At 44.7% G+C, this 25,489-nt stretch overlaps 1 protein-coding gene across 1 annotated transcript in view; it reads left to right on the top strand.

The window, feature by feature from the left end:
- Nucleotides 1-5,181: 5,181 nt before the first annotated feature.
- The window catches only part of BAALC (BAALC binder of MAP3K1 and KLF4), a 69,507-nt gene continuing 49,199 nt past the window's right edge, over nt 5,182-25,489 (top strand). Inside the window, exon 1 of the mRNA XM_075827996.1 lies at nt 5,182-6,111. Within this exon, the coding sequence (XP_075684111.1) occupies nt 5,919-6,111 (193 nt within the window). The 5' untranslated portion in view covers nt 5,182-5,918. The remainder of the gene's footprint in view (nt 6,112-25,489) is intronic.

The raw sequence follows: 25,489 nt of genomic DNA, 5'->3' as shown, positions 1-25,489 counted from the left end.
CTGTGACCTGCGCCCTGTTGGCCAGCTGCCATACCGTCAAGGCGGTTCGGCCCAGTGGGTCCACGAACCAAACATGACAGGTACATTACATAGACCGCCCATTAATTTTAATGGACACCATATATTGCTTCATTTCTTCTGTGGTGGCACTGCAGGGCAATTGAACACTTGTTTCCATGTTTTTATGAGTAAAAAAAACTGTATTCTGCAAAATTTTGGAGGACCCTTACAATAAAAAGTGATTGTAAAAGCGGAGAACCCCTTTAACTTGCTTTTCATGCCAGGAGAACTCATTTTGGTAGAAGTGATCCTGTTGGGACAGCTGTGAGATTTGCTTGCTTTGTTAGGCATCGAGAAATATCTCCCTATTTTATAGCACTGGGCCTGCAGGAAATTATACCAGTGATGTGGTCACCTTTATGGAAGTACTTGGACAGCACTGATAAAGTCCTTCGAACTGATTGATTCTAGCAGGTTATTAATAAGAAGAACCTTATAGAGGCACTACCTGCTTTTGATATATCATCCTTGCCTTCAAGTGATTCTGACTGCCAATGTTAATCTAATGTGATGGAGCAAATAACAATTGGCAATTCACAATGACGTTTCCTTATGTAGTTGTGACGATAGAGGATGTTTATTAAACGGCTTTGGCAGAAAACGATTCATGGCGTTCATGGCGTAAGGATATTTATTGCAATCAACTGGATTCCAGCTGTCATGTCTTCATTTGAAGCAGTGATCTTGTGCTAAAGGCAAGATCTCCTTTTCCTTGTACTGTTTTTCCTGAGCTACATGTTTTCTTGATCAGTATATTGCCTGGCTGGCCCGTGGCTTACCCTGGCAAAATCAACTACGGTATTTACTGGGGGGTCTTGAGACCAGAACCTGCAGAATTATAATCAGTGGACATCCATTTCAATGTGCACCATGTAATGTATTTCACTGCTTTTCCTATAGAGATTACTGCTGATTGTAATAGGTCCCATCAGCGGGATCCGCTACAATCAGCTCTATTACAGGGGGCCTGCAATTTGAAATAAAGCTTTCCCATTTGACTTTGACCTTAAGATTCCCAACACCATCGTTTTCAGACCAAAAAAATAAAGTTTAAAACCACTTAGCAGAAGAGATGAACTTGAAAATCTCGCTATTATTCCGTCAAATCTTCTGTCCGCTTTAGAAGCAGTGACGTCAGTAGAGTCCAAGGAGGTCACTTTAAAAAGGTGCAAAGTTCAACATTTCCATTAGATCATGCTTTCAGATTTCCTCTGCAAGCGATTAGCCATCATTTGCGGAGGAAATGGCATCACTGAACCTTTCTTACTCCATATATAGTTCTCCAGATGTACAGTATCTTTCCAGATAAACGAAATAAAAAAATCAAGGTACAGTATAGAAGGGAAGAAAAAGGATTGGGAAGAAAGGAGATAACAATTGCAAAAGTTTTTGGTGCAGCCAAGCACATGAAGCACATATACCAAATGTTCCTTTCATTGTTGGGCCCCATGCACACGATCGTGCAGTATTTACGGTCAGTAAATACTGCACGGTCGGGCCGCGGTAGTGTCCTTTGTGGGCTGTGCTCACAGTAATAAGTAGAGGAGCACGGTCCGTAAATGCGAAAAATAGGACATATCCTATTTTTTGCGGCTCATCTCTATGGCCCGGACAAACACCTGTAAATATATACGGGAAGTTGTCCGTGGCTGAAAGAAATGAATTTGTCAGTATTTTATCTGCAATTACGGATCCGTAATTGCGGATAAACAACTACGGTGGTGTGCATGAGGCCTCAATCTGTGTAGAGCTCAATATGTCACACAAAATACGGCACCCCTTGTGAAAATGAGTTTCGTTGGATGGGACAGGTCGAGCGTGAATACGACATGGCTTATTACATAAATTGCATTATATGTGATTATATTATAACTAACTTTCTATGTGCCTGTCTCTTGACCTGGCCCTGGCTAAATGAGATGTGCAGCCACATTTGAGGCCCCCACAATATGTTGGGTTAACCACCACTGGTCTAGAGAGACAGTGGTGACATGACCCATACTCTTAGGACAGTTTTACATGGCTGTAATAAGCAGAATTTTAGTGTCCGTAATATGGCAGAAACACCCGTACCCTGCATAGTTGTACTGAATCAAACTTTGATCACCATATTACCCTATGATGGTCTAGGTTCAGATTAGCAGGATGACTGGAGAGACACTGGTGACATCACCCATAATTTTAGGCCTGTCTCAGATCTAGCCATTATAAGGCCCAGTTTTTAGGGCTGTATGATGGCTTCAACATCCAGACCCTGCACAGTTCTACCGAACTTATCTTAGATCCCATTTGGCTTGTATGGTTAGCTTTAATAGAACCACAAGGGTTTTGCCGGTGGAATATAGACCCAAAAGTGTGGCTGTGTTGTAGCCTTCTTAAACTGTCCATAGTAGTGTTGTGCTTATCACTAGAAACACATCAAGGTGAAGAGCTTTCCTAGTTACAGGTTGATTTTTCAGAATACGATCCACTACGCAATACAGCATTCGGTGAAATACGATTATCAAACTGTCTGGCACCTTTTATGTCTATAGATAATGCAATCTAATCATTCTTAGACGGAAATTATTAATAATTGTAAACATTTTGTAATTACGACAGGTGCAATCAGACGTACCAGATATGACCCTTTTAAGTTCAGCGAGGCAATTCCAGGTACATAGACCCCTGATGTGTAATGTTGATATTGGCACATCAGGAGTCCAAATATTTCCCTTACTATGGGAACAGGAAAAGATCAGATAATCTCTGGATTTTCCAGCCTACTGATCATCCAAGGCAGCCAAGAGCAGGCATTATATGGTCCAAGCATTGGCCCAATCATCACAAATATTAGCCCAATCATAACACATGCTAATCATAAAGGAGAGGTGGATGGCTGCAAATATGCAGTCATCCATACTGTGGCGTCCACGGCCGCGGATCGTCGGGATTACTCACCCCCCGATGGCCGCAGCCATGGATCTGTGAGCGCTGGCCCGCATCTCCTCCCTAGGAGACGCCAGCACTCACTTCCACTCCGTTCTGCTGTGCCCTGTAGGGTGCGTGCGCACGCTCGTGCCCGGCCTTAAAGGGCCAGCGCGGCACATGAAAATAATCAGCAATTAACCCATGATCACCCTGGACTATAAGAAGGGCCCTGCCCCTTTACTTTGCTAAACTGTTAGTCTTGCAAATGGTCCCTTAGTGTTATCTTGTTCCCAGTGTTCCCGTACCTGCTACCTGTATCCCGTGCTACCTTGTTCCTGTGCCTTAGAAAGTTGGAGTCATGTTGTGCCACCGGTCACGTCTGCTGTGTTACACCACGCCTGGTGGCTACTGCCAAGGTCCTATCTGAGCCTAGCCGTTGCTACTGTCTGAACTACTACAGTTACCCTTGTGCTTGGACTATATATACATTGACTTGGTACACTGTTTGGCCAACTGCTATCCCGCTACGGCTCAATGGGTCCACATACCCACAGATCGTGACACATACTAGTGCCAGTACCCGTTAAATTTCACCATTGGGCTCAAACTGACATATCAAAGAAACTGGTTTGCTGGTAAAAACTCGTAGTAAGCCTAGCATTAGCAATGATGATTTGCAAATCTGGAGGTCATTAAATGGTTAAACCTCCGTCACTGATATGGACATGCTATGACATACCACAGTAGAGGATCCCATCGAGAGAAGCTGTAAAAACGTAAGTTTAGGTTATTACCTGTAACAATGTATGCATTATAAGCCAATACAAGGAAAAACCTCAAAGGTTAGTATTAGTATTCTAGTACTATATGCAATGTTTACACAGTAGTAACGCTCTCACATAGTCTGCATCGGTAAGTGATGATGAGTATTCCATATTGGTAATTGATGAGATGCAGGAAAGGAATTGACAATGTTTATTTCTTATAGGCATTGAATGGTGGGCATTTAGGTCATTTATTATATATAGTCCAGGTAATCAATGACATGCATATAGGCCATTAGTCAAGTGCATTTAATATAGGTAATATGGGCAATTGATTATCTATATATAGATAGGTAATACAATTAAATGTAAGTGATTGAAGTGCACATAGGTTATGAATGTATATTTAGTATACAGAAGATAACTGGTGATATACGTGTATATACTGGAGGTAAATAATGATGTCTGTTTACTATAGGTAACTGATTATATGTATATAGATAATCCAATAGTTGCATTTAATGTAAGTTATTCATATGAAAATAAATATGTAGTTAAAATGAACATAGGTAATAAAGAGAATATAGTTAGCTAATGATATGCTAATAATACGCCTATAGATATGCCTATAGATATGCCTATTTTGTTGTACGAGAATCAAAATGATCACCTATTCACTGGATAGGTGCTAATTTCCTGATCGCTGGGACCCCCACCGATGGAGGGAACCAAGGTCCCAAACCTCTTGTTCCTCCTCACTGCTCGACCGCAGTGAGGAGGACATTAAATGGAGCGGCAGTCGAGCTCCTCCGCACTGCAGGGGGTGCAGTAAGGAGGATCTTTTTTGTTCAAACCTCCTGTTCTTGCGATCGGTGGGGTCCCAACGATCAGAAAATTATACCTATCCTGTGAATAGATGATAATTTTTGATTCTGGGAAAACCCGTTTAATGATGCACATTTTAAAGGAACACTCCAGCAAAAACTGATATACTGTGTTTCTCCAAGTGGTGATCCTGAGGGGGCGGTGCATGACATATGTGATTAATGATATACATTTAATATAGGAAATTGGTGAGACCCAAACAGGTAATTTAAGATATGCATATAGGTAATTGATGATACACATTCAATATATGGAATTCATGTGTAATGCATGATATCCTTGATAATATATATGATATACATTAATATATGTAATTGATGTTCATGTAGGTACCGGATGATGTGCATCTACTGCAGGTGATTTGCATATAGGTATAATAGAGTGTATTTAACATATCATTGATACACATATAGGTAATGTATGGTGTATATATGTATTTGATAGCGATGAAATGTATAAAGATCATTGGTGATGTATGTGAATTCTTTGCATTGGGGATTACCAATTAGAGCTGTATCTTTTCAGTGCAGGGAATCAATGAGACAGCAGAATAGAGGAGGTAGCACAAGTGCTGGGTCTCTGCAGGGAGAGGTGTCTACATCACACGTGTAGCAGCTGCAATGAGTGTGTAATGACATCACACAGGGTTGATCCTCTGCTGGATTTCACTGGGAAAAGCTACAATCCATAAAACTCCACCTTCCTCACGTTATGTCTCCGACACCAGCACAAAGGGCTCCTGCATCCTCATCACATCCACAGGCTGCAGCCAAGACTGGAGACATCAGATCCTCCTGCATTTCTAGGAGCTCAGAGCCAAAGCTACAGACGTCAGCAGACCACATTCTCCTGTACTAAGGGGGGCTTTTGTTTATTGAGACCACTGAGGAGGGCACTGAGTCCATTGAGCTCAGAGAAGAAGATACAAACCATAGCACAGGAGGAAAAGCATACAAGGGAGTCTATTCAATGCAGACACTAATGCAACACAATGGACTGTAGGAAGCAATGAGTCTACTTTGTAGCATTATTAGCCCCTATTGCACTTCTGCATTGTCTTATTGTTACCTGCAAGCAGCAGTGCCATGTGCCTTCTAGGAAATCACTGCCTTGCCTACAGGAGATGGACAGAGATCTGATGAGCCTTAGTCTTCAGTAGGGTCAACCCACTCTGGCTCCTCAACATCTCAAGGGCTTGTTATAGTTCTGCAGGTATAGAAGGATACAGAACTGCATCTCATTTCTTCCAGTCCTTGAAGACCCTGATACTTCATTCAGCCCAGCTGCATTGAGGAGATTATGGGCTGTGGGGGAAGCAGAGCTGATGCCATTGAACCTCGTTATTATGAGAGCTGGACAAGGGAGACTGAATCCACCTGGCTGACCAGCACTGATACTGAGATCCCTCCAGCAGGATTGGGACATTCATGCCAGGATGACCATACCTCAACAGAGTCTGGAGTGAGGGACAAGAGAGGATCACTTCATCCTGGTGAGACCAGTCACACTGTCACCTCATCATCATCATCATCATCATCATCTCCACCACCAAGCAAATACTGATGTTCTACTACTGTACATCCATGTCATTCCAACTTATTTTCATGGTGTCCCATCCATGAAAAATGTGTGCAGGAGCAGGACATTTGTGTGGGGTGTACTCGGGTCTGATCTATTAATGTGTGAAGGACCCCATAACCGATGACTATCAATATGTTGTGTGTTAAAGAATCTTCCACATGTTGATAACTAATATGGACTGTATAGACCTGAGGTTCCTAATAACTAATATGGACTAAATGGACCTGAGGTTCCTAATAACTAAAATTAACTAGATAGACCTGAGGTTCCTAATAACTAATATGGACTAAATGGACCTGAGGTTCCTAATAACTAAAATTAACTAGATAGACCTGAGGTTCCTAATAACTAATATGGTCTAAATGGACCTGAGGTTCCTAATAACTAATATGGACTGATATTGATAATGACTTCTGTTATAGCTGAACCTCTTGTCAATATTTTGAAATAATTAAAAGTAATAGCTTAAAAGATTAATAGTAAGTGACTTCTTTTTATACACATAATTGGACACAGAAGAATGAGGGTCCAAGAGCAGAATACAGGTAGGACCCCCATCATGGTGATGATTTACACCAAAACAATCCCTCACCTCCCATGGGTAATAGGACCTGTTCTATAATTTGCGGAACGGACACACGGATCCGCAAAAAAACAAACGGCTGTATGCATGGCCCCATAACTTCGAATGGGTCAGTGTGCTATCTGTTCATAAAACGGATAGTACACTGAAGAATTTCACTGATTTGTGAATGAGCCCTAAATCACCGGAAAGCCAACATTGTATGTGAACGTGTTGCCGCTCTTAGGCTGTTACTGCTTGGAATAGAGATTTGGTAGCTGTAATATATTCCTCAGATTTAGATTATTGATGCTGTTGGTTCTTCTGCTATAAGGTCTATCATGCTCATGGCAGCACAGAGTTTTTCAGCTCTTGCATTATTAAACAATAAGACAGTGGTCCTAATGCTGTCTAAGGCTATGTTCACACGGGGTATTTTGCCGAGTTTTTTGACGCGGAAACCGCGTCGCAAAACTCGGCAAAAACGGCCCGAGAACGCCTCCCATTGATTTCAATGGGAGGCGTCGGCGTCTTTTTCCCACGAGCAGTAAAACTGCCTCGCGGGAAAAAGAAGCGACATGCCCTATCTTCGGGCGCTTCCGCCTCTGACCTCCCATTGACTTCAATGGGAGGCAGAGAAAGCGTATTTCGCGCTGTTTTATGCCCGCGGCGCTCAATGGCCGCGGGCGAAATACGGCGTGAAAATCGCCGCGAAAATCGGCGTGCAGGGAGAGGAAAATCGGCCTCAAAGTTCCAAACGGAATTTTGAGGCAGATATTCCTCCCCCAAAATACTCCGTGTGAACATAGCCTAATAGTTAGACGAGGTAAACTTAGAGCAGACAGTAACAAAATGTGCCAACTTTATCACAGTGTATGATAATTTTGGCACATCTTTCATGACGTGTTAGACACTTTTCTCTTCCTTATACCACGTTTTATTTGGCTTATTTTGCGCCAGAATCTTGTGTCACTATTTTGGTGGAGTTTTGGCGCACTTTGGTGCATTTTATGCCGCACCCCTTCCCAGTAAGCCACGCTCCTTTCATGCTAAGACACACCCCCTTTCAAAACACTTTTAAAATGTTATTACATTTTAGCATATCTTTTTGGATAGTACTTACTTGCTAAAAATATTCCTCAGAGCTACATTGTCTGTTCGGTTCTGAAATAGTCTGAAAATAGTCTGTCTTCTTCCATGCTTTATACTGCAGCTCTGCTTGTTTAGATTGACTGCTGTGTATAAGCACAAGCCCACCAAGAAGTCTGTGTCTGGTATACTGATTTCTATCAAAGAAAGGATAAAATAATTATACGGTACAAGTGAGAAAGAGAATGTCACCAGGTAATTGCCAGTCAGATGAGCTTCAATATATGGTACTCTGGAGTTCCCCTTTAATTTACTATAACACAATTTCTATTCTATACAAATCTGTTACTTAGAGACAGGGCCACCATTAGGGCATTACTGGTGGTACTGCCACCAGGGGCCTGGACAAAATGAAAAAAAAAAAAGAAGAGACCCGCTTACTGCTGTCACCCGCCTCTGCCCACATATGGGCCAGGCAGCATGGGCCCCCTGACGCACGATGGCGTCGCTAGCACTGGACGGGGCCCCGGTGCTAGCGACAGCCACATTCAATTGTATCTGCATCCTCAGGACACATCTACAATTGAATAGTATGGGCTGCTTTAGGCCTGCAGTCTATAAGGCGCTGGGAAGAATCACTGCACAGGCCAGCGTTATGACATCACTGCAAAACTCTGGCCTACGCAAGGGTGCTACCCAGAGGCTGTGAAGTACTGCCCGTCGCGGGAACAGGGCAAGGTAAGTACAAATTTTTCCTGGGGGGCCTGTGTAGCACTATATACAAGGGGGGAGCTGTGTGGCACTATATACAAGGGGGAGCTGTGTGGCATTATATACAAGGGAGAGGGGTCTGTGTGGCACTATATACAAGGGGGAGCTGTGTGGCACAATATACAAGGAGGGGGAGCTGTGTGGTACTATATACAAGGAGGGGGAACTGTGTGGCACTATATACAAGTTGGAGCTGTGTGGCACTATATACAAGGGGGAGCTGTGTGGCATTATATACAAGGGAGAGGGGTCTGTGTGGCATTATATACAAGGGCGGAGCTGTGTGGCACTATATACAAGGGGGAGCTGTGTGGCACAATATACAAGGAGGGGGAGCTGTGTGGTACTATATACAAGGAGGGGGAACTGTGTGGCACTATATACAAGTTGGAGCTGTGTGGCACTATATACAAGGGGGAGCTGTGTGGCATTATATACAAGGGAGAGGGGTCTGTGTGGCACTATATACAAGGGGGGAGCTGTGTGGCACTATATACAAAGGGGGAGCTGGGTGGCACCGTATAAAAAAGGAGAGCTGTGTGGCACTATATATAAGGGGGAGCTGTGTGGCACTATATACAAGGGAGGTGGGGCTGTGTAACACTATATACAAGGAGGGGGCTGTGTGACGCTATCTACAGGGGGCTGTGTGTGGCACTATCTGCAGGAGATGCTATGGCACTATATACTGGGGGCACAAAGGGGGCATTTTTACTGTGGGGACACAAAGTGGGCACTGTTACTGATGGGGCACTTTTATTGTGTCGAGCACTAAGGGATCATTATCATCTGGGGCACTGTGGATTACGAGTTTGTTTAGAGGATGTGGTATAGGTGGAGAGGAAGCAGAGACGAGTCGTGGCTGGAATAAGTCGTCACAGTGGTCTATGCCGGATGGAGAAAAAAGGAGAAAGTGAACGACTCTGCAATGTCCGTGGCTGCGAGCTGTCAGCTCCATTCCCCTCCTGAATGCCGCAGCCACGAGTCGGCAAGCGCTGGCCCCAGCCTCCTCCTCAGGAGACGCCAGCGCTCGTGTCCACTCACCTCAGCCGGGTCCCGTAGGGTGCGTGCGCACGCTCGTGCCCACTCTTAAAGGGGCAGCGCGCGCACCGGACATTGTGGATGAACTTTGAACCATGAGTACCCTGGACTATAAAAGGGGACCAGCCCCCTAGTTCGATGCCTGAGCGTTGTTGTGTTTCCTAGTTTGTCTATGTGATGGCCTCCTAGTGTGTTACCTGTTCCAGTCCCTGTTCCAGTCCCTGTACCTGTTCCTATTCCTAGCACTCCATACCTTCCTGGTCTAGCACTGAGCTGTGCCAAAGTCGTGCCGTGCTGCATCCACGTCTGACCTGCTTCACCTCGCCTGATGTCCGCCTGCTACCTATAGAACTATAGAATCTCACCTGCTCCCTGTTGGCCAGCTGCCTTACCGCCAAGGCGGTACTGCCCAGTGGGTCCACAGACCCTTCGTGAAAGTACGCTCAGCCTTGGACCCGGCTGGTCGATCCAAGACCATGACGACGTCACAGGAGATGCGAGCGAATATGCTGGGCCTCCGGTCTTGACAGGACCAACTCCTCCAGGCGTTGAACATCCTTGCATGTCGGCAGGAGGCACAAGCTGCTGTTCCTCCTACTACACCTCTTGGCAGTGTTGACCCGCGTATTTCTTTGCCACTTCCTGACCGCTATAATGGAGAAGCAAGTACCTGTCGTGGATTTTTGAACCAGTGCCAGATCCACTTCAGCCTGTATCGTAAGACATTTTCATCCGATTGCGCAAGGGTCACTTTCATCATTTCTCTCCTCACCGGCAAGGCTCTTGCATGGGCAAACCCTATCTGGGAGAGACAAGGCCCAGAGACCCGTGACTTCCAAGCCTTCCTCCGGACTTTTCGCATGGTGTTTGAGGAGCCTGGACGAGTCTCATCTGCAGCAGCATCTTTGATTGACCTACGCCAAGGAGACACCTATGCCATCCACTTCCGCACCCTGGCTGTAGAACTGTTATGGAATGATGAGGCTTTGGTGGCGGCAATCTGGCATTGACTGGCTTCCAGAATTAAGGTCGAACTTGCCGCCCGAGATCTGCCGTCTACCCTGGACGACCCCATCCTTCTGTCAGCCCGGATTGATATACGGATTCGTGAACAACTCCAAGAGGTTCAACGGGAGGGAGCCCGCTCCAGTTTGGTTCCTACTTTGCAGCAACCCATGCTGTTCTCAGATGTCGATGCTCCTAAAGAGTCTGTGATAATGGACCAGCATAAGTTATCCATCCAGGAGAAGCATTAGGTCCATGCATATCCGGACTCTGGATCCGCTGCTAATTTCATCCGCAGAGATCTGGTGGACCTTCTGCAATTGCCCACTACCCCTCTGGAGAGCCTGTTAACAGTTGCCTCAGTGAATGGACTACCTCTGCCAGATCCTGTTATAGCTGTGACCAAGCCGCTGAGATTCCAAGTGGGAGCCCGTCACTCTGAACTTCTGTCCTCTATGTCCTGTCCAAAGCTGTTAACCCTGTGTTGCTGGGTCTGCCGTGGCTCCGACTGCATGCCCTAGTCCTGGACCTGAATTCTGGAGAGGTTCTCCAATGGGGCCCTGAGTGTCAAGGTCGTTGTCTGGTGCAGATTCGTTCGGCTCAGCCTTCGCTACCTCGGTCATTGGCAGGATTGCCGAGTCATTATGCTGCATTTTCGGACGTCTTCAGCAAGAGGGAGGTGGAGACATTGCCTCCACATAGGGCGTATGACCGTATGACTGCCCTATTGAACTGATTCCTGGTGCATCCCTTCCCCGTGGTAGGGTGTATCCTCTCTCCTTGCCAGAGACTATGTCCATGTCCGCCTATGTGAAGGAGAACTTGGAGAGGGGCTTCATACGGAAGTCTTCCTCCCCGGCAGGAGCCGGGTTCTTCTTTGTCAAAAAGAAAGATGTCTCTCTTCGACCTTGTATTGACTACAGAGGTCTCAACCAGATCACGGTAAAGAATAAATATCCGTTGCCACTGACCTCTGAACTGTTTGATCGTATACGTGGTGGCAGAATTTTTTCTAAACTAGACCTGCGTGGGGCTTACAACCTAGTCCGGATTCGCCAGGGTGATGAATGGAAGACTGCATTTAACACCCGTTATGGACACTATGAGTATCTAGTAATGCCCTTCGGCCTGTATAATGCTCCCGCGGTCTTCCAGCAGTTTCATTTTCCGTGACCTCCTCTATGTTTGTGTAGTAGTTTACCTCGATGATACCTTGATTTTTTTCTCCAGATCCTATAAGGCACCAGAGACATGTCCGTCAAGTCCTGCTACGATTAAGGGAGAATCGTCTGTACGCCAAGCTGGAGAAGTCTCTAATCAGAGAAGACATCACCTGTGTCACTGAATAGAACTGTGATGTAATGACTTATATCATCTGCAGAGCTCTTGTGTATAACTATGGGGCACTATGCTTTATGGGGGCAGTTATGAGGCATTATGCTGTATGGGGGAATTTGTTTGGGGTTTATAATGCATGGGTGCATCTGTGTGGGCATTATACTGTATGGGGGCATCTGTGTGGGCATTATACTGCATGGGAGAATCTGTGTTGGCATTATACTAAATGGGGCAGCTATTTGGCATTATACTGTGTGGGAGGCACTATGGGAGCATGATACTGTGTGGGCTGAACCGGGTGTGCATGGGCGTGTATTGGGTGGGATTAGAGGCGTGGCTTAAAAGAAAAATTGCTGCGACGCATCGGTTGTCCCTCTTTATGATACTTGAACGTTGGGAGGTATACTATATCCACTGGATAAATGAAGGTACCTATTGAATGACTGCAAACAGAGATCTTGAATAAAACCCCTTTAAGTGTGTTTGAAATGTAAGACTGCAAAATATGTTGTGTCTACTTAACAAATCAGCAGCACTTTAAGAGTGCAATTACACACGATGGATTTTGTTGCATAAATTGCTAGTTAATTACTTAAAATCATTTCCATTGATCTAAATAGAACTTGCAGAAATCGATGCACCTGCCGCAGAAACAACCCCATTCAAATGAATGGAACTGATTTTTAATCGCAGAAATTTCTGCATCCAAATTTTCCGCATGTGAATGCACTCTAAGGGTTTGTTCAGACGTGATGAATCTGCAGCAAAAAGTGCCTATTTGACAGTTTATTTAGACGTGGCGAATTTTGCCGCAGATTTTAAAATCTTTTGCGGAGCCCTCCTACGGCACGGACACCTTCCTGTAAATATACAGCAAGGTGTCCGTGGGCAATAGAAGTTATGGGGTCCATAATTACGAACCGTAATTACGGATGATTTCTACGGTCGGGTGCATGGGGCCTAATGCTATGTTCACACAGGGTGGATACGCCGAGTAAAAACACACATCGTATCCGCCCTAAGCGCCAAAGGAATTCTGGCCGAAAAACCGCACCAAATTGTGGTGCAGTTTTTACACCGGAATGTCCGCTGTGAAAACCTGCAGAAACAAAAAAAAAGATTCATACTTACGTAGCGATGGCGATACGTCCCTCTGCCGTCCTGCAGGCCAGCCTCCTGAGATGGCGTTTTATCCCATGTGACCGCTGGATCCTGTGATTGGCTACAGTGGTCACATGGGATGAAACATCATCCAAGGAGGCCAGCCTGGACGAAAGTAAGTATAAGAATTTTTTTTGCTCAGTTGTGATTTTTACAGCAGAATTGCAGCTTTTCCGCCGCAAAAATCGCAACATCTGCTATTAGTTGCGGCTTTTACTGCCCCATTGAATTCAATGGGAAAACAAGCAAAAAAAAAGCAGCAATTACGCAAATACTATTGACATGCTGCGGAATAAAAAAAATGCACTGCAAGGCAATTTCTGAGCGCTTTTTCCACTCATTTACGCAGCGTGTTCAAATCTCGTCCACTTTACTGCTACTGTATTTACACAACTAATATCGTTGAAGAAAATCTGCAGTATTTACACTACGTGTAAACTTACCCTAATACTTGTGCGCGGTTGCTAGGTTATTGTTACTTCTAGTTTATATTCATCATAAAACACACTGTTTCCAACCAAAACCTCTTCTTTACAGACACCCCTCTACTGTTCCAGCCTGTCAAGTCTGTCTAGGATAACTGCACAAATGTCTTCATAAAGAAACAGATTAGTAAATTTCTTGCGTCAGGCATTCGTTTTATTACAAAAAATTATATGTTTCTAGACTACAACACAAGTATGCCAATTTAGGCTGCGTACAGTCGGCTCTAGAAGTATTTGGACTGTGACACAATTTTCATCCTTTCGCCTCTGTACACAATCGCAATAGATTTAAAACAAAGCAATGAAGATGTGATTGAGGTGTAGACCCTCAGCGTTAATTTAAGGGGTTTACCAAAAATATTGCATGGGTTGTCCAGTCATAAGAAATTATTGGCCTATCTTCAGGATAGGCCATCAATATCTGATCGGTGGGAGTCTGACTACCAGCATCCCCGACGTTCAGCTGTTTTGAAGGGGAAGCAGCGATTGTATGAGCGCTGCTTCCCCTTGATTCCTATCACTGCTCGTACTGTGAATCGCTGACACACTTGTAGCGGGTGGAAGTCAGACCCCCACTGATCAGATATGGATGTTCTTTCCTGAGGATAGGCCATCAATTTCTTATGACTGGACAACCGTTTTAATCATTACATTACATTATTACCCGCACATTTAAAGTGCAGAAGCATCTGTTAGGGCATGCTTATGGTATGCCCTAACAAGCAGCCTAGTTGCATTTATTAGGTCCAAAGCTGTCAGTATCAAACCCATGGCTGAAGGACAAATGAGATTGGAAACCCCCTCTCTTGGTCTGCACTGCAATCAGTACTGCATTAGGGGTTAAATCACTGGGATAATTTTTCTCTGATCCTGATCGTTAGTGTAGGATTGTGGCTATCAATCATAGCCACACTGGGGACCTTAACAACATGGGAGTCCCCCGTGGACCGGTTGCGACAAATCTCTGCATAAGACCGGGCAGTCCTTTCCTGAAAAGTGCCGCTACAAGTCAGGGTAGGGCTGCCCACAACTGTGCAGAATCCCTGATACTGAGAGCAATGCCCTAGAACTCCTGGTTATGGCACGAACTTTGATGGCTTACGCCCAACAGCTAAACGCGCTTTCGTGGGTCTTGACAGCCGCTAGCTGCTAACTTTTGCAGAGCTGGTTACTTACTCAGATTGAGGCCTAACAATGGTTAGCTCGCCTAACAGATGAATGACCTAACGTAAGGGGGTGGGACTCATTAGTCCTGGGTCTTCATTAAAGTCACTGGATTGGGCCTATATCTGTGACCGCATTCCTGCCTTATTCATTCTACTCCACCAGAGTGCCATAATACACTGAAACACTGTGCAATCAGCTTAATATATACACGATAGGAACTTAAGAAAGACAACGTATTAATTTGTCATGAAATTCTGACCGGTGGAGGAGTATTTGTAGTCTTATCCACAGCACAAAGCAGCACTATGCTGGGTCCAAGTCTCCTTACTGAATCTAAATGACTGCTGTGTTTCTGATTCTCCCTCTCCATAAGGTCTCTAGGGGTAGGTAATGGGCAAACTCTTCAGCCACAGGGGGCACCCTTAAGGCCCTTTTATACGGGCCACTGATCAGGCAAATGAGCGTTCATATAAATGCTCTTTCCCTGTCATTGCCCTGTGTAAACAGGGAAACGAATATCCGAAGAATGTGCAAGCGCTCATTCATCTGCTAATCTGCACGTTTATGCGGGCAGTAAAATCGTCGCTAGTCAGCAGGACATCGTGCCAACAGGGAAATTGTATGTGGATAAACAATAGTAGTAATGATTGTTAAAGGTGATGAGTGCCGGTCAATGAGCTGTCTCGCCGTTCGGCACTTGTTTTCACTGTCCCTTATTTACAGTCCTCTTATACACAATCTCCACCATTGCCTCATGCTGCAGCTCCACCCTAATGCTTAGCCACTTGGCCCGAATGCCTGCCAGTGGAGATCTGAGGAAAAAACATGGGAATGTTTTGTTTCCGATACTTCTTTTGGTTTTTGTTAATTTCTTTCTAGATTCCAAACTGCCGGACTATGAATGAGGCCTTGTTGACTTTAAACTTAAAGACTGATAAAAGATGCTTTAGATCCGTCATCGCATTGACCTTTATTATTATTAAATGCGGATTACAAAGTATTTATGGAGATACTGCAGCTAGGCTGCATAAAGTCGCCTCAGATTTCATCCATTCTGGTCAATCGGGCTTCGTTCCAGGAAGAATTTTTTTTACAACATTTTCAGGCTTTTTTTGGGACCTGCAATATGCAGAGGGAGTTGAGGGAAAGGATGCTGTGATCTCACTTGATACTTTTGACCACTTGGAGAGGGCCTACATTTCAGCGGGGCTCTCCAACAGGTTGATATTCTGTATTTAGATGTACAAGCCAGACGAAATATGAATGGATTTGCTTAAATTTTTTCTAAAGTAACAACTGGGACAAGGCAAGATTGTCCTAATAATTCAAATGTTTTGATCAACTGAAAGAAATCTACAATTCTACCATTGGGAGATGTTTTCTCCCTTAACGAAACTTATTTTATTGGTCGCCCAGTTATTAAATATTTGTGGGTATTTATCTCTAGTTTTCCACTTGGTTACTTCAAGCTTTAAGGGGTTTTCCCAATAATCAATATTTATCACCTATCCATAAGTGCGCAGTACCGCTTCATTCATATGGGGCTCCCAGGAACGGCAAGGTAAGCTCGTTCTCGTGATCGGTGGGGGTCGCAGAAGTCACATCCCTATCGATCAGATATTTATCATCTTTCCACAGGATAAATAATGATTATGGGAAAATCCCCCTAATGTAGCCTCACTGGTAAAAAAGTTAATTGTAGTAAGAAGATTAATTACTTGTCATTTCTAGTCCCCCTCTCCGCCATCTATTTCTACTTGGAGACAGGCTATGAATCTTATTCCACATTTAAACTACCATTATCACTGAGGCTCATGGAATAATTACTTTAATCAAAATGTACTGATTTAATTACATTATAATTTTTTTTCTCGCATCCTTTGGGTGGACTTACGCGGAAGGAAGGGCTCTTTAACCTAAAATCACCTTAACAATTTAATACTGCATTACTTTTATATAAGATATGAGCACCGTGTATCTACTGTTTCTTCTCTTATTTGATTTATGACTACAATAAGAAAGCTAATAAAGATAATTGAATAAAATAAAAAATAAAAAATGCCTGCCAGCTTACTAATGGTACATTGGGTATACTATATTACCATATTTAGCATTGAAAAAGACATAGAATTTATGCATAAATAATTAGCGCACAACATTTATGCAGAACCCCTTACAAGAGTCGCGACGCAGATGACATTGAACAGAGTGTGAATCTTAAATGGGTATTCTCAACTCACAGATTTATGGCAAATCCACAGGATATGCCATAAATGTGTGATATGTGCGGTTTGCTTGCTCGGCTATTTTCGTAACTCCAAATGGAGAAAGCCACGGGCACCTCTACATTTATTCTCCACCTGGATGAAGTGGCTGGCTGCTGTTTCCATGGGCAGGTCAGGGGCCCCTGTTCTCCACATATTTTAAAAATATAAAATGAAAATCACATAGGAAGGAGCATTGGGGGTGGGGAAGCACCCAATCACTCCTATCCAAATCTTCCTCATGACGATCGTCTACGTTCACTTTGGAGTCAGGGAGCTTCATTCTAAAGATGTGTTTATCTATTAGACATTTATAGACATACATTCCTGTGGACGTGACATAGATGTCCAAGATATGAATATCATTTTTACGTTATGCTGCTGTGTATGCTAATGCATTGTAACGTTATGACCGTTCACTGTAAAAACATATATGATGGTTGGTTTGCTGGAACCTAAATTGCCAGGTTTACCCATGATGCAGAGAAATGTGAACCACATATAGTATCCTGAAAGGGAGAAGAAATTGAAGCTCATAGTAAAATCCTTTTATCAGACTCCTCACTGCTCTGCCATACAACCCAACAAGGGTAAGAAATATAACAGATTTTAATTTTATATTGTTTTAATACCGACTCGACCAGCGGTTTACCAGTCTGGTGGCAACCCTAGCTTCAGTCTGTCTATGTGAGAATTTGTCACGTCGGGTACGTGGACCCACTGGGCCATACCGCCTTGACGGTATGGCAGCTGGCCAACAGGACACAGGTCACAATCTATAGTTCGTATAGTGTACGTGTGGTAGCTTAGACAGTAGCAAGACAGGCTCGGCTGGGACTAGGTAGCAGGCAGGCGCCAGGCGTCGTGTAGCAGGACAGGCGTGGTACACAGCACCGCACGACTTCAGCTCAACACGGTACTTGACCAGGATAGCACGGGATACAGGTTACAGATAGCAGGAACGGGAAACACTGGGAACTGGAAAACACTTAGGAGACCATTTGCTTCGACAGACTAGGGTAACGACAACAAGGCTCAGGCAAGGCAGGAAGGGGCTGGGCCCCTCTTATAGTCCAGGGCTCATGGGCTAATTTTGTACTAATTTCAGGTGTGCGCGCTGGCCCTTTACGGGACCCGGCCGGGAGAAGCGGAATTGAGCGCTGGCATCTCCTGTGGAGGAGATGGGGACCAGCACTCAAAGTTCCATTGCTGCGGGCATCAGGAGGTAAGTGAGCCTGACGGCCTGCGGCAATGGGCATGACACTCATGCTGTGAGAGGGGAGAAGGAGCAGCTACCAGGAGACAGGCAATTGGTAAAAACAGCCCAGCTCTCCAGCTCCACATCAGGAAGAGTCTGCCTACATATTAAAATAAGCATTCACAGATATGATGCAGAAGGAACGAAAATACCCAAAATATGGCTGCTATACACAACATTTCTGGCTGGACTACATCTAATATATATCTATACCTGCCACCAGCATTTCACCTATTGAACCAGCAATACCAGGTGGTAGTGGGTGAAAATTTTTTATTTCTATATAACATATAATTGTCTTCTTAGTCGGCTCTGTAGCTTTAGTATTCAGTTTTTTTGTGTTCCCGTGCCGTATGCTAATGAGCATAATAGAGTCATATCTTAATTTGAAAAGTCATAACTTCATTCCTCGTTCCTGCCTTTCCGAGTTAACCCTGCCTCCTTACTTTTGATTGACAGCTCCTCCCCTCCCTACAGCACACACGAAATCCCATGCTTGCGCATCAATGTCCTGCTCTGGTGCATGCACACAACGGGACACCATAGTGGCGCATGCGCAGCAACTAGATTTGAGGCCCGGACGAAGCAGGGAAGGCTGTCGGACCATACATGACAGGTGCATGCGCGCTATCTCAGACAAGATTTTGACATTCAGGGTGGGCCAGTTTTCGGCGGTGGGCAGGCATAAGAAGAGGAATGAACGAGACTTCCGGATTATTACCATGGTTAGGAATAGCAAGAAAGAAAAGAAAACTCCTGGTGGAGGCGCTCCTGTGTTTGTGATGTCTATCTAGAGGCTTCAGTTGGTGAAGACAACTCAGGTTGGATGAAAAAAATATCTAAAATCTTTATTCTTGTTAGTAAAACCCTGTAGCAGAGGGGGTTAAAAGTCATAAAAGCAATGCAACGTGTTTCTACAGGGTTTTACTAACAAGAATAAAGATTTTAGATATTTTTTTCATCCAACCTGAGTTGTCTTCACCAACTGAAGCCTCTAGATAGACATCACAAACACAGGAGCGCCTCCACCAGGAGTTTTCTTTTTTCTTACTATTCCTAACCAGTTTTACCACCAGTTGAATTCGTCGTCGTACGCACATCCATGTCCAGCTCCCGAGGCTTTTCACAGTGTGGATCTTCCGATTGCATTGACATACTGCTAAATATTTACAAATTGAGTTAAAAGGTGAGCTGACTACCAACTCCATATTGTCATTTTACCCTACGGTTCGTGACGATATTTATATTAGAGGAGCGCCTATTCTTTTTCTCCCACTTTTTTTCCTTTCTACTACGGATTATTACCATGAAAGACACGAAATGTTTGCAGACCGTTATTTACGGTCTGAGAAGTTTAGGACAGGGGATAACGGCAATGAACTTTTGACAGCAGCGGCCAGCGAGGGGTGAGTAGAGTTCAATAGGTGAAATGCTGGTGACAGGTTTCCTTTAAGACCCTGTTCACACGTGTCTGACTTAGCAAGGAACCCGCACCAAATCAGACGACAATCTGCATTCCATTCATATCAATGGAGTCTCCACATCTCTGTCCACATGCAACGGAAAATTTCTGCCGCGTAAATAAGTAGAATGCTGCTTATTCCAGACGGAAATGTTGCAGATTAGACCGATTTAAAGGGGTTTACCCATCAGGGACATTTATGGCATATCAACAGGATATGCCATAAGTGTCAGATAAATGCGGGTCCCACCTCTGGTAAAATCAACTGTTTGGAGCTGGACCCATGGCTATCAGATTAAAGGGGTTGTCTGGGATGAGACATCCACAACAAGTTTCTTTTCTAGCTGGATTTTGATCCAGTAACATTGCGTTTATGACCAGCTTAGTTCTGATGTAGTTTGGTGCATCGATTAAAGGACTAACCAGAGACAGAATATCATGAGCAGCATAAAGAACCCTTTTAAAACTTGTTTGTTGCGGTGATTGAAATTAGTCGACATATGATCACGATTTTATACTGACACTAAATTGTCACTACTTTGATTACTAACATATTCTGTGTCATGAATTCATCACTCCCATTAGTCATGGAAATGATATCGTGAACACAGTCCTGGATTCCTATACCTGTGTGGGTGTTACAGAATTTCGATGTCACTTTTATTGTCAAGACAGATAGACAGATATAATAACTTGTTAGAAATTATAGAGCAAAACATTGCAAAGTGAAGCCTATTATAAAGACTCATAGTGTAGCGGTACAGTGCCGAGGAGACTCTATTACCTGCTCCCACATAAAGGCCTTAAGGTTAATTGCTTGCGATTTCAATCTCGGATTATTTCGTCTGACTTTACCCGCTAGTGAATAGTTGCCATATTAGCATTTGGGAACGAGGTTCTGTGGTGCTCAAACAGCATACTTTCGATCCCTTTGTATTGTATTGTCACAAAATCTTAACAACATTTTCTGCCACAAAGCATGTCATTAAACTACTATTACTACTAACAGATCTGTTTTATATGGATTCATAATAAGGCACTTGTAGAAGTCTACCCTAGTCTTACACTATATCTCTATATGACTCCAATGCAGAACCCATGAGGGAAAAAAAAAAATTTCCATCAGATGCCATATAATGCAGGTATTCTCCCCTAGAAGCATTGCTTGTAGGGGATTATACGGGGCCATACGTAGGCGCCATACAGAAGTGCATTGATTGAATACGGCTTTGTAGTATGGGGCCATAGGGACTCAGGGTGCAGTTGTACAGGCTTTGTGCATGAGGACTAAATATGAATATACACATCTGCGGCTTCAGCTTATTCTTTTGCATTCTTTACATCATGTTGTTTTCCTAAAGTTAAGGGGCAATGGCTTATGAAAGTGTGCTGTGTGTGCCCCCTCATCCCTTAGTTCTTAGTTTTCGTATCTCCAACTTATGCAGTCGGCTTTTTCATTGACTTCAATGGCACTTTCACATACAAGTTGTCACGTTGGGTACGTGGACCCACTGGACCGTACCGCCTTGACGGTGTGGCAGCTGGCCAACAGGACACAGTCTATAGTTCGTATAGGGTACCTGTGGTAGCTCAGACAGTAGAAAGACAGGCTCGGCTGGGACTAGGCAGCAGGCAGGCGCCAGGCGTAGTGTAGCAGGACAGGCATGGTATACAGCACAGCACGACTTCAGCTCAACACGGTACTTGACCAGGATAGCACGGGATACAGGTTACAGGTAGCAGGAACGGGAAACACTGGGAACTGGAAAACACTTAGGAGACCATTTGCTTAGACAGACTAGGGTAACGACCACAAGGCTCAGGCAAGGCAGGAAGGGGCTGGGCCCCTCTTATAGTTCAGGGGCTCATGGGCTAATTTTGGCTTAATTTCAGCACCCTACGGGAACCGGTCTGGAGAAGCGGAAGTGAGCGCTGGCATCTCCTGTGGAAATGTGCGGTCATAGTGCCATGGCTGCAGGTGTCAGGAGGTGAGTGAGCCTGACGGCCTGCAGCCATGGGCATGACACAAGTATACGTCTGCTTGGGAACTAATGCTACTTATACTCAGAGGATTTTTTTTTAAAGGTCCTACAGTCTGGATTCCAATTCTTATAAGGTGCATTAGAAAAATTGCAATTATAAAGAATCATTATTATACACACTTCTGGGTTTTTCCAAACCTAATCTACAACTTTAAGTGTTGCTATCATATTTTTATTATTATTACAGAATTAAATACCCCACTTTATACTGATTAATTTTAGGTTCTCATTTTTGTTTCTTTAATATAGAGATTGTTTCCATGTATTAACAAACTTTTTAAATATATCAATTCCTGCAGCGCGAGGCTGCCACTAGGTGTCGCTGACTGAAGACAGATTTATAAAGTTTCCATTGAACTAAAATGAACCTGTATAAATCCAGCCATGTGCAGCATAAATTTATTGAACAAATTTGTGAATGTATAAAAAATACTGCACTGGGAAAAAGTAGTGTGAACTACACTACAAGTGGAGTATTTGAAGGTTTCATCTTCCTAGAAATTAATGATTCTAAAAAATTTGTAAAAGTTCTGCACAGGACTTCTTGCTATGTATATGATATAAATGACTACATTTATTTTTTTTTTTTTCAAAACCTATAAAAATAATGTAGGAAATGTAAAGACTTCTAGAAGATCATATGAGAATGCTCAATGTTAATGTTGCACCAAAATTTTAAATGCAAGGAACAGCGATTTTTGGAAGTCCAATTTGCAGCCCACTGTCAGGCACCCTTGTTAGCGCACACAGCTTGCCACCAAGTCTGTGAGTGCCCATGCTGTGTTAATGACCCATGTGCTACTCTATAGAGTTGACATAGGATTACAGCATGTTCTGGCAGGTTTGAGGTGAAGCAAATATAATCAGGTGAGACATTTACTTGTGTGGGTATACCAGCTTAACCCCTTAAAGGGAATGTGTTGCCAGCAAAACATGTTTTTTTTTTTTAATTAAACATTTAGTGTGTAGGTGATTAAACATTGTTCAAATTTTTTTTATTTTTTTCACGAGTCAGGAAATATTATAAATTAGATTCTAATTTATAATATTTCCCATTGCTGGTCACTAGATGGAGCTATTCCCAAAATTGCAGCATTGCATGTGGTAAAGCAACCACATTGCTTTTTGCTGCAAAATTGGGAAAAAAGCACTCGCTCTAGTGAGCTCTGAGAATCAGTGGCGTAACTACCGCCGTAGCAGCAGTAGCGGCTGCTACGGGGCCCGCGGCATGAGGGGGCCCGTGTCGCCCGCCGGCACGGGCCCCCACCATGGCCGGAGGCTCCGCTAGCAGCCGCTATGGCTGCTACAGCGGGACGCCACTGAACACTACGGCAGAGCAGGGAGGTATCTCCCTGCTCTGCCATTAACTGGTTCCCGGCCGCTGGCTGTATTTTTACGGCCAGCGGTCAGGGTCCTTAAAACCCGAGCCATAGACTTTCTACGGCTCGGGTTTTAACTTGCTGCCCGCGCGATCGGGCAGCTGAATGTCGGGTCTCCGGCTGTCAGTGACTGCCGGGGACCCTGAGGAGAAGATAGAAGCAGCTTTCGCTGCTTCTGTCTTCTCTGATAACTTGTACACAGCGCTGAATGCGCGCAGTGTACAGGAATAGAGACAGCAGCAGCGGCGCTGTCTCTATTCCTCCCGGTGATCATGTGACTGGTCACATGATCGCCGGGTGCCGTTAGTGGCAGACTGCTGCTGGGTCTAACTAGACCCAGCACAGCCCAGTTAGTGACAATCGTCACTATGAGAGGGCTGATTTCCCCTGTAACTGGGGCTGCTGTGCAGCTCCAGTTACAGTGGAAAAACATGGTGTAAAAGAAAGAAAAAAAAAATATAAAGTTCCCCAAAGGTCTTCTTTGACCTTTGGGGGACAGACCATAGTAATAAAAAAATAATAAAGTGCAAAAAAAATGTAAATAATAAACACACATAAAATACCCACCCCCAAAAAAAACGTCCCCCGCCAGTCATTGTTGTAACGCTAGCGCTGACCCAATTACCCGAATATAGACATGTAATATATAAAAATTTACGGTAGACAATGACGATCACAAATAAAAGGTCTATTTTAGGGTAAAACTATGTTATTACCAAAAAAAATAGCTGAAAAGTAAAAAAAGCTTATTTTTTTACTATTATTTTCAAACTTTATGAATACAAATTCTAAAATAGCAAAAAAGGATGTGTATAAAAACGATAAAAAAAGAAACCTGCATTGTCTACGGAAAAAACATCGCAAAAATCACGTCGTTAGCCCAACAAATAAAAAAGTTATAGCCATTTAACTAACACGTGCTAAAAAGGGCTAAACGGTGTCTGGTCCTGAAGGCGCAAAATAGAGCAAAAGACATGTATCCCCCCGTTCTCCACAGGACATGTATCCCCCCGTTCTCCACAGGACATGTATCCCCCCGTTCTCCACAGGACATGTATCCCCCCCTTCTCCATAGGACATGTATCCCCCCCCTTCTCCACAGGACATGTATCCCCCCCCTTCTCCACAGGACATGTATCCCCCCCCCTTCTCCACAGGACATGTATCCCCCCCCTTCTCCACAGGACATGTATCCCCTCTCCACAGGATCTCCACAGGACATGTATCCCCCCCTTCTCCACAGGACATGTATCCCCCCCTTCTCCACAGGACATGTATCCCCTCTCCACAGGACATGTATCCCCCCCCTTCTCCACAGGACGTGTATCCCCCCCCCCTTCTCCACAGGACGTGTATCCCCCCCCCCCTTCTCCACAGGACATGTATCCCCTCTCCACAGGATCTCCACAGGATAGGGGATACATGTGTGATCGCTGGCAGCGATAGGGAGAACGGGGGACTGAAACTCCCCTGAAGTTCTCCATCACAAACCTTGGACTTCCGGGGTCTGTGTCGGCAGCTCCGTAGAAATGAATGGAGCGCCGGTCGTGCTTGTGCGCATGCGTGACCAGCGCTCCTTTCATTTTTATTGAGCTGCGCAGACGCCGGAAGTCAGGTTTGTCATGGAGAAGTTCAGGGGGACTTTCAGTCCCCCGTTCTCCCTATCGCTGCCAGCGATCACACATGTATCCCCTATCCTGTGGAGAGGGGATACATGTATTTTGTAGGACACACTGTAGGTCGCATTTTTTTGGGAGGGGGGACGCTGTATGGCGTTCCCTACAGGGGGGGGGGGGACGCTGTATGGCGTTCCCTACAGGGGGGGGGGAATGCTGTATGGCGTTCCCTACAGGGGGGGGGTGGCTGTATGGCGTTCCCTACAGGGGGGGTGGCTGTATGGCGTTCCCTACAGGGGGGGTGGCTGTATGGCGTTCCCTACAGGGGGGGTGGCTGTATGGCGTTCCCTACAGGGGGGGTGGCTGTATGGCGTTCCCTACAGGGGGGGTGGCTGTATGGCGGTCCCTACAGGGGGGGAGCTGTATGGCGTTCCCTACAGGGGGGGCTGTATGGCGTTCTCTACAGGGGGGGCTGTATAACGTTCTCTGCAGGGGGCTGTATGGCGTTCTCTACAGGGGGGCTGTATGGCGTTCTCTACAGGGGGATGTATGGCGCTATCTACAGAGGGGGGCCTGTATAGCGTTAGCTACAGGGGGGGGGCTGTAAAAAAGGCACTATCTACAAGGGGGGGGGGGGGGTTGTGTGACA

The sequence above is a fragment of the Rhinoderma darwinii genome, chromosome 5, assembly GCF_050947455.1.
Source record: "Rhinoderma darwinii isolate aRhiDar2 chromosome 5, aRhiDar2.hap1, whole genome shotgun sequence".
NCBI classification, from domain to species: Eukaryota; Metazoa; Chordata; class Amphibia; order Anura; family Rhinodermatidae; genus Rhinoderma; species Rhinoderma darwinii.
The sequence above is the reverse complement of the archived record's forward strand: the minus strand, read 5'-3'. Positions and strand labels throughout refer to the sequence as shown.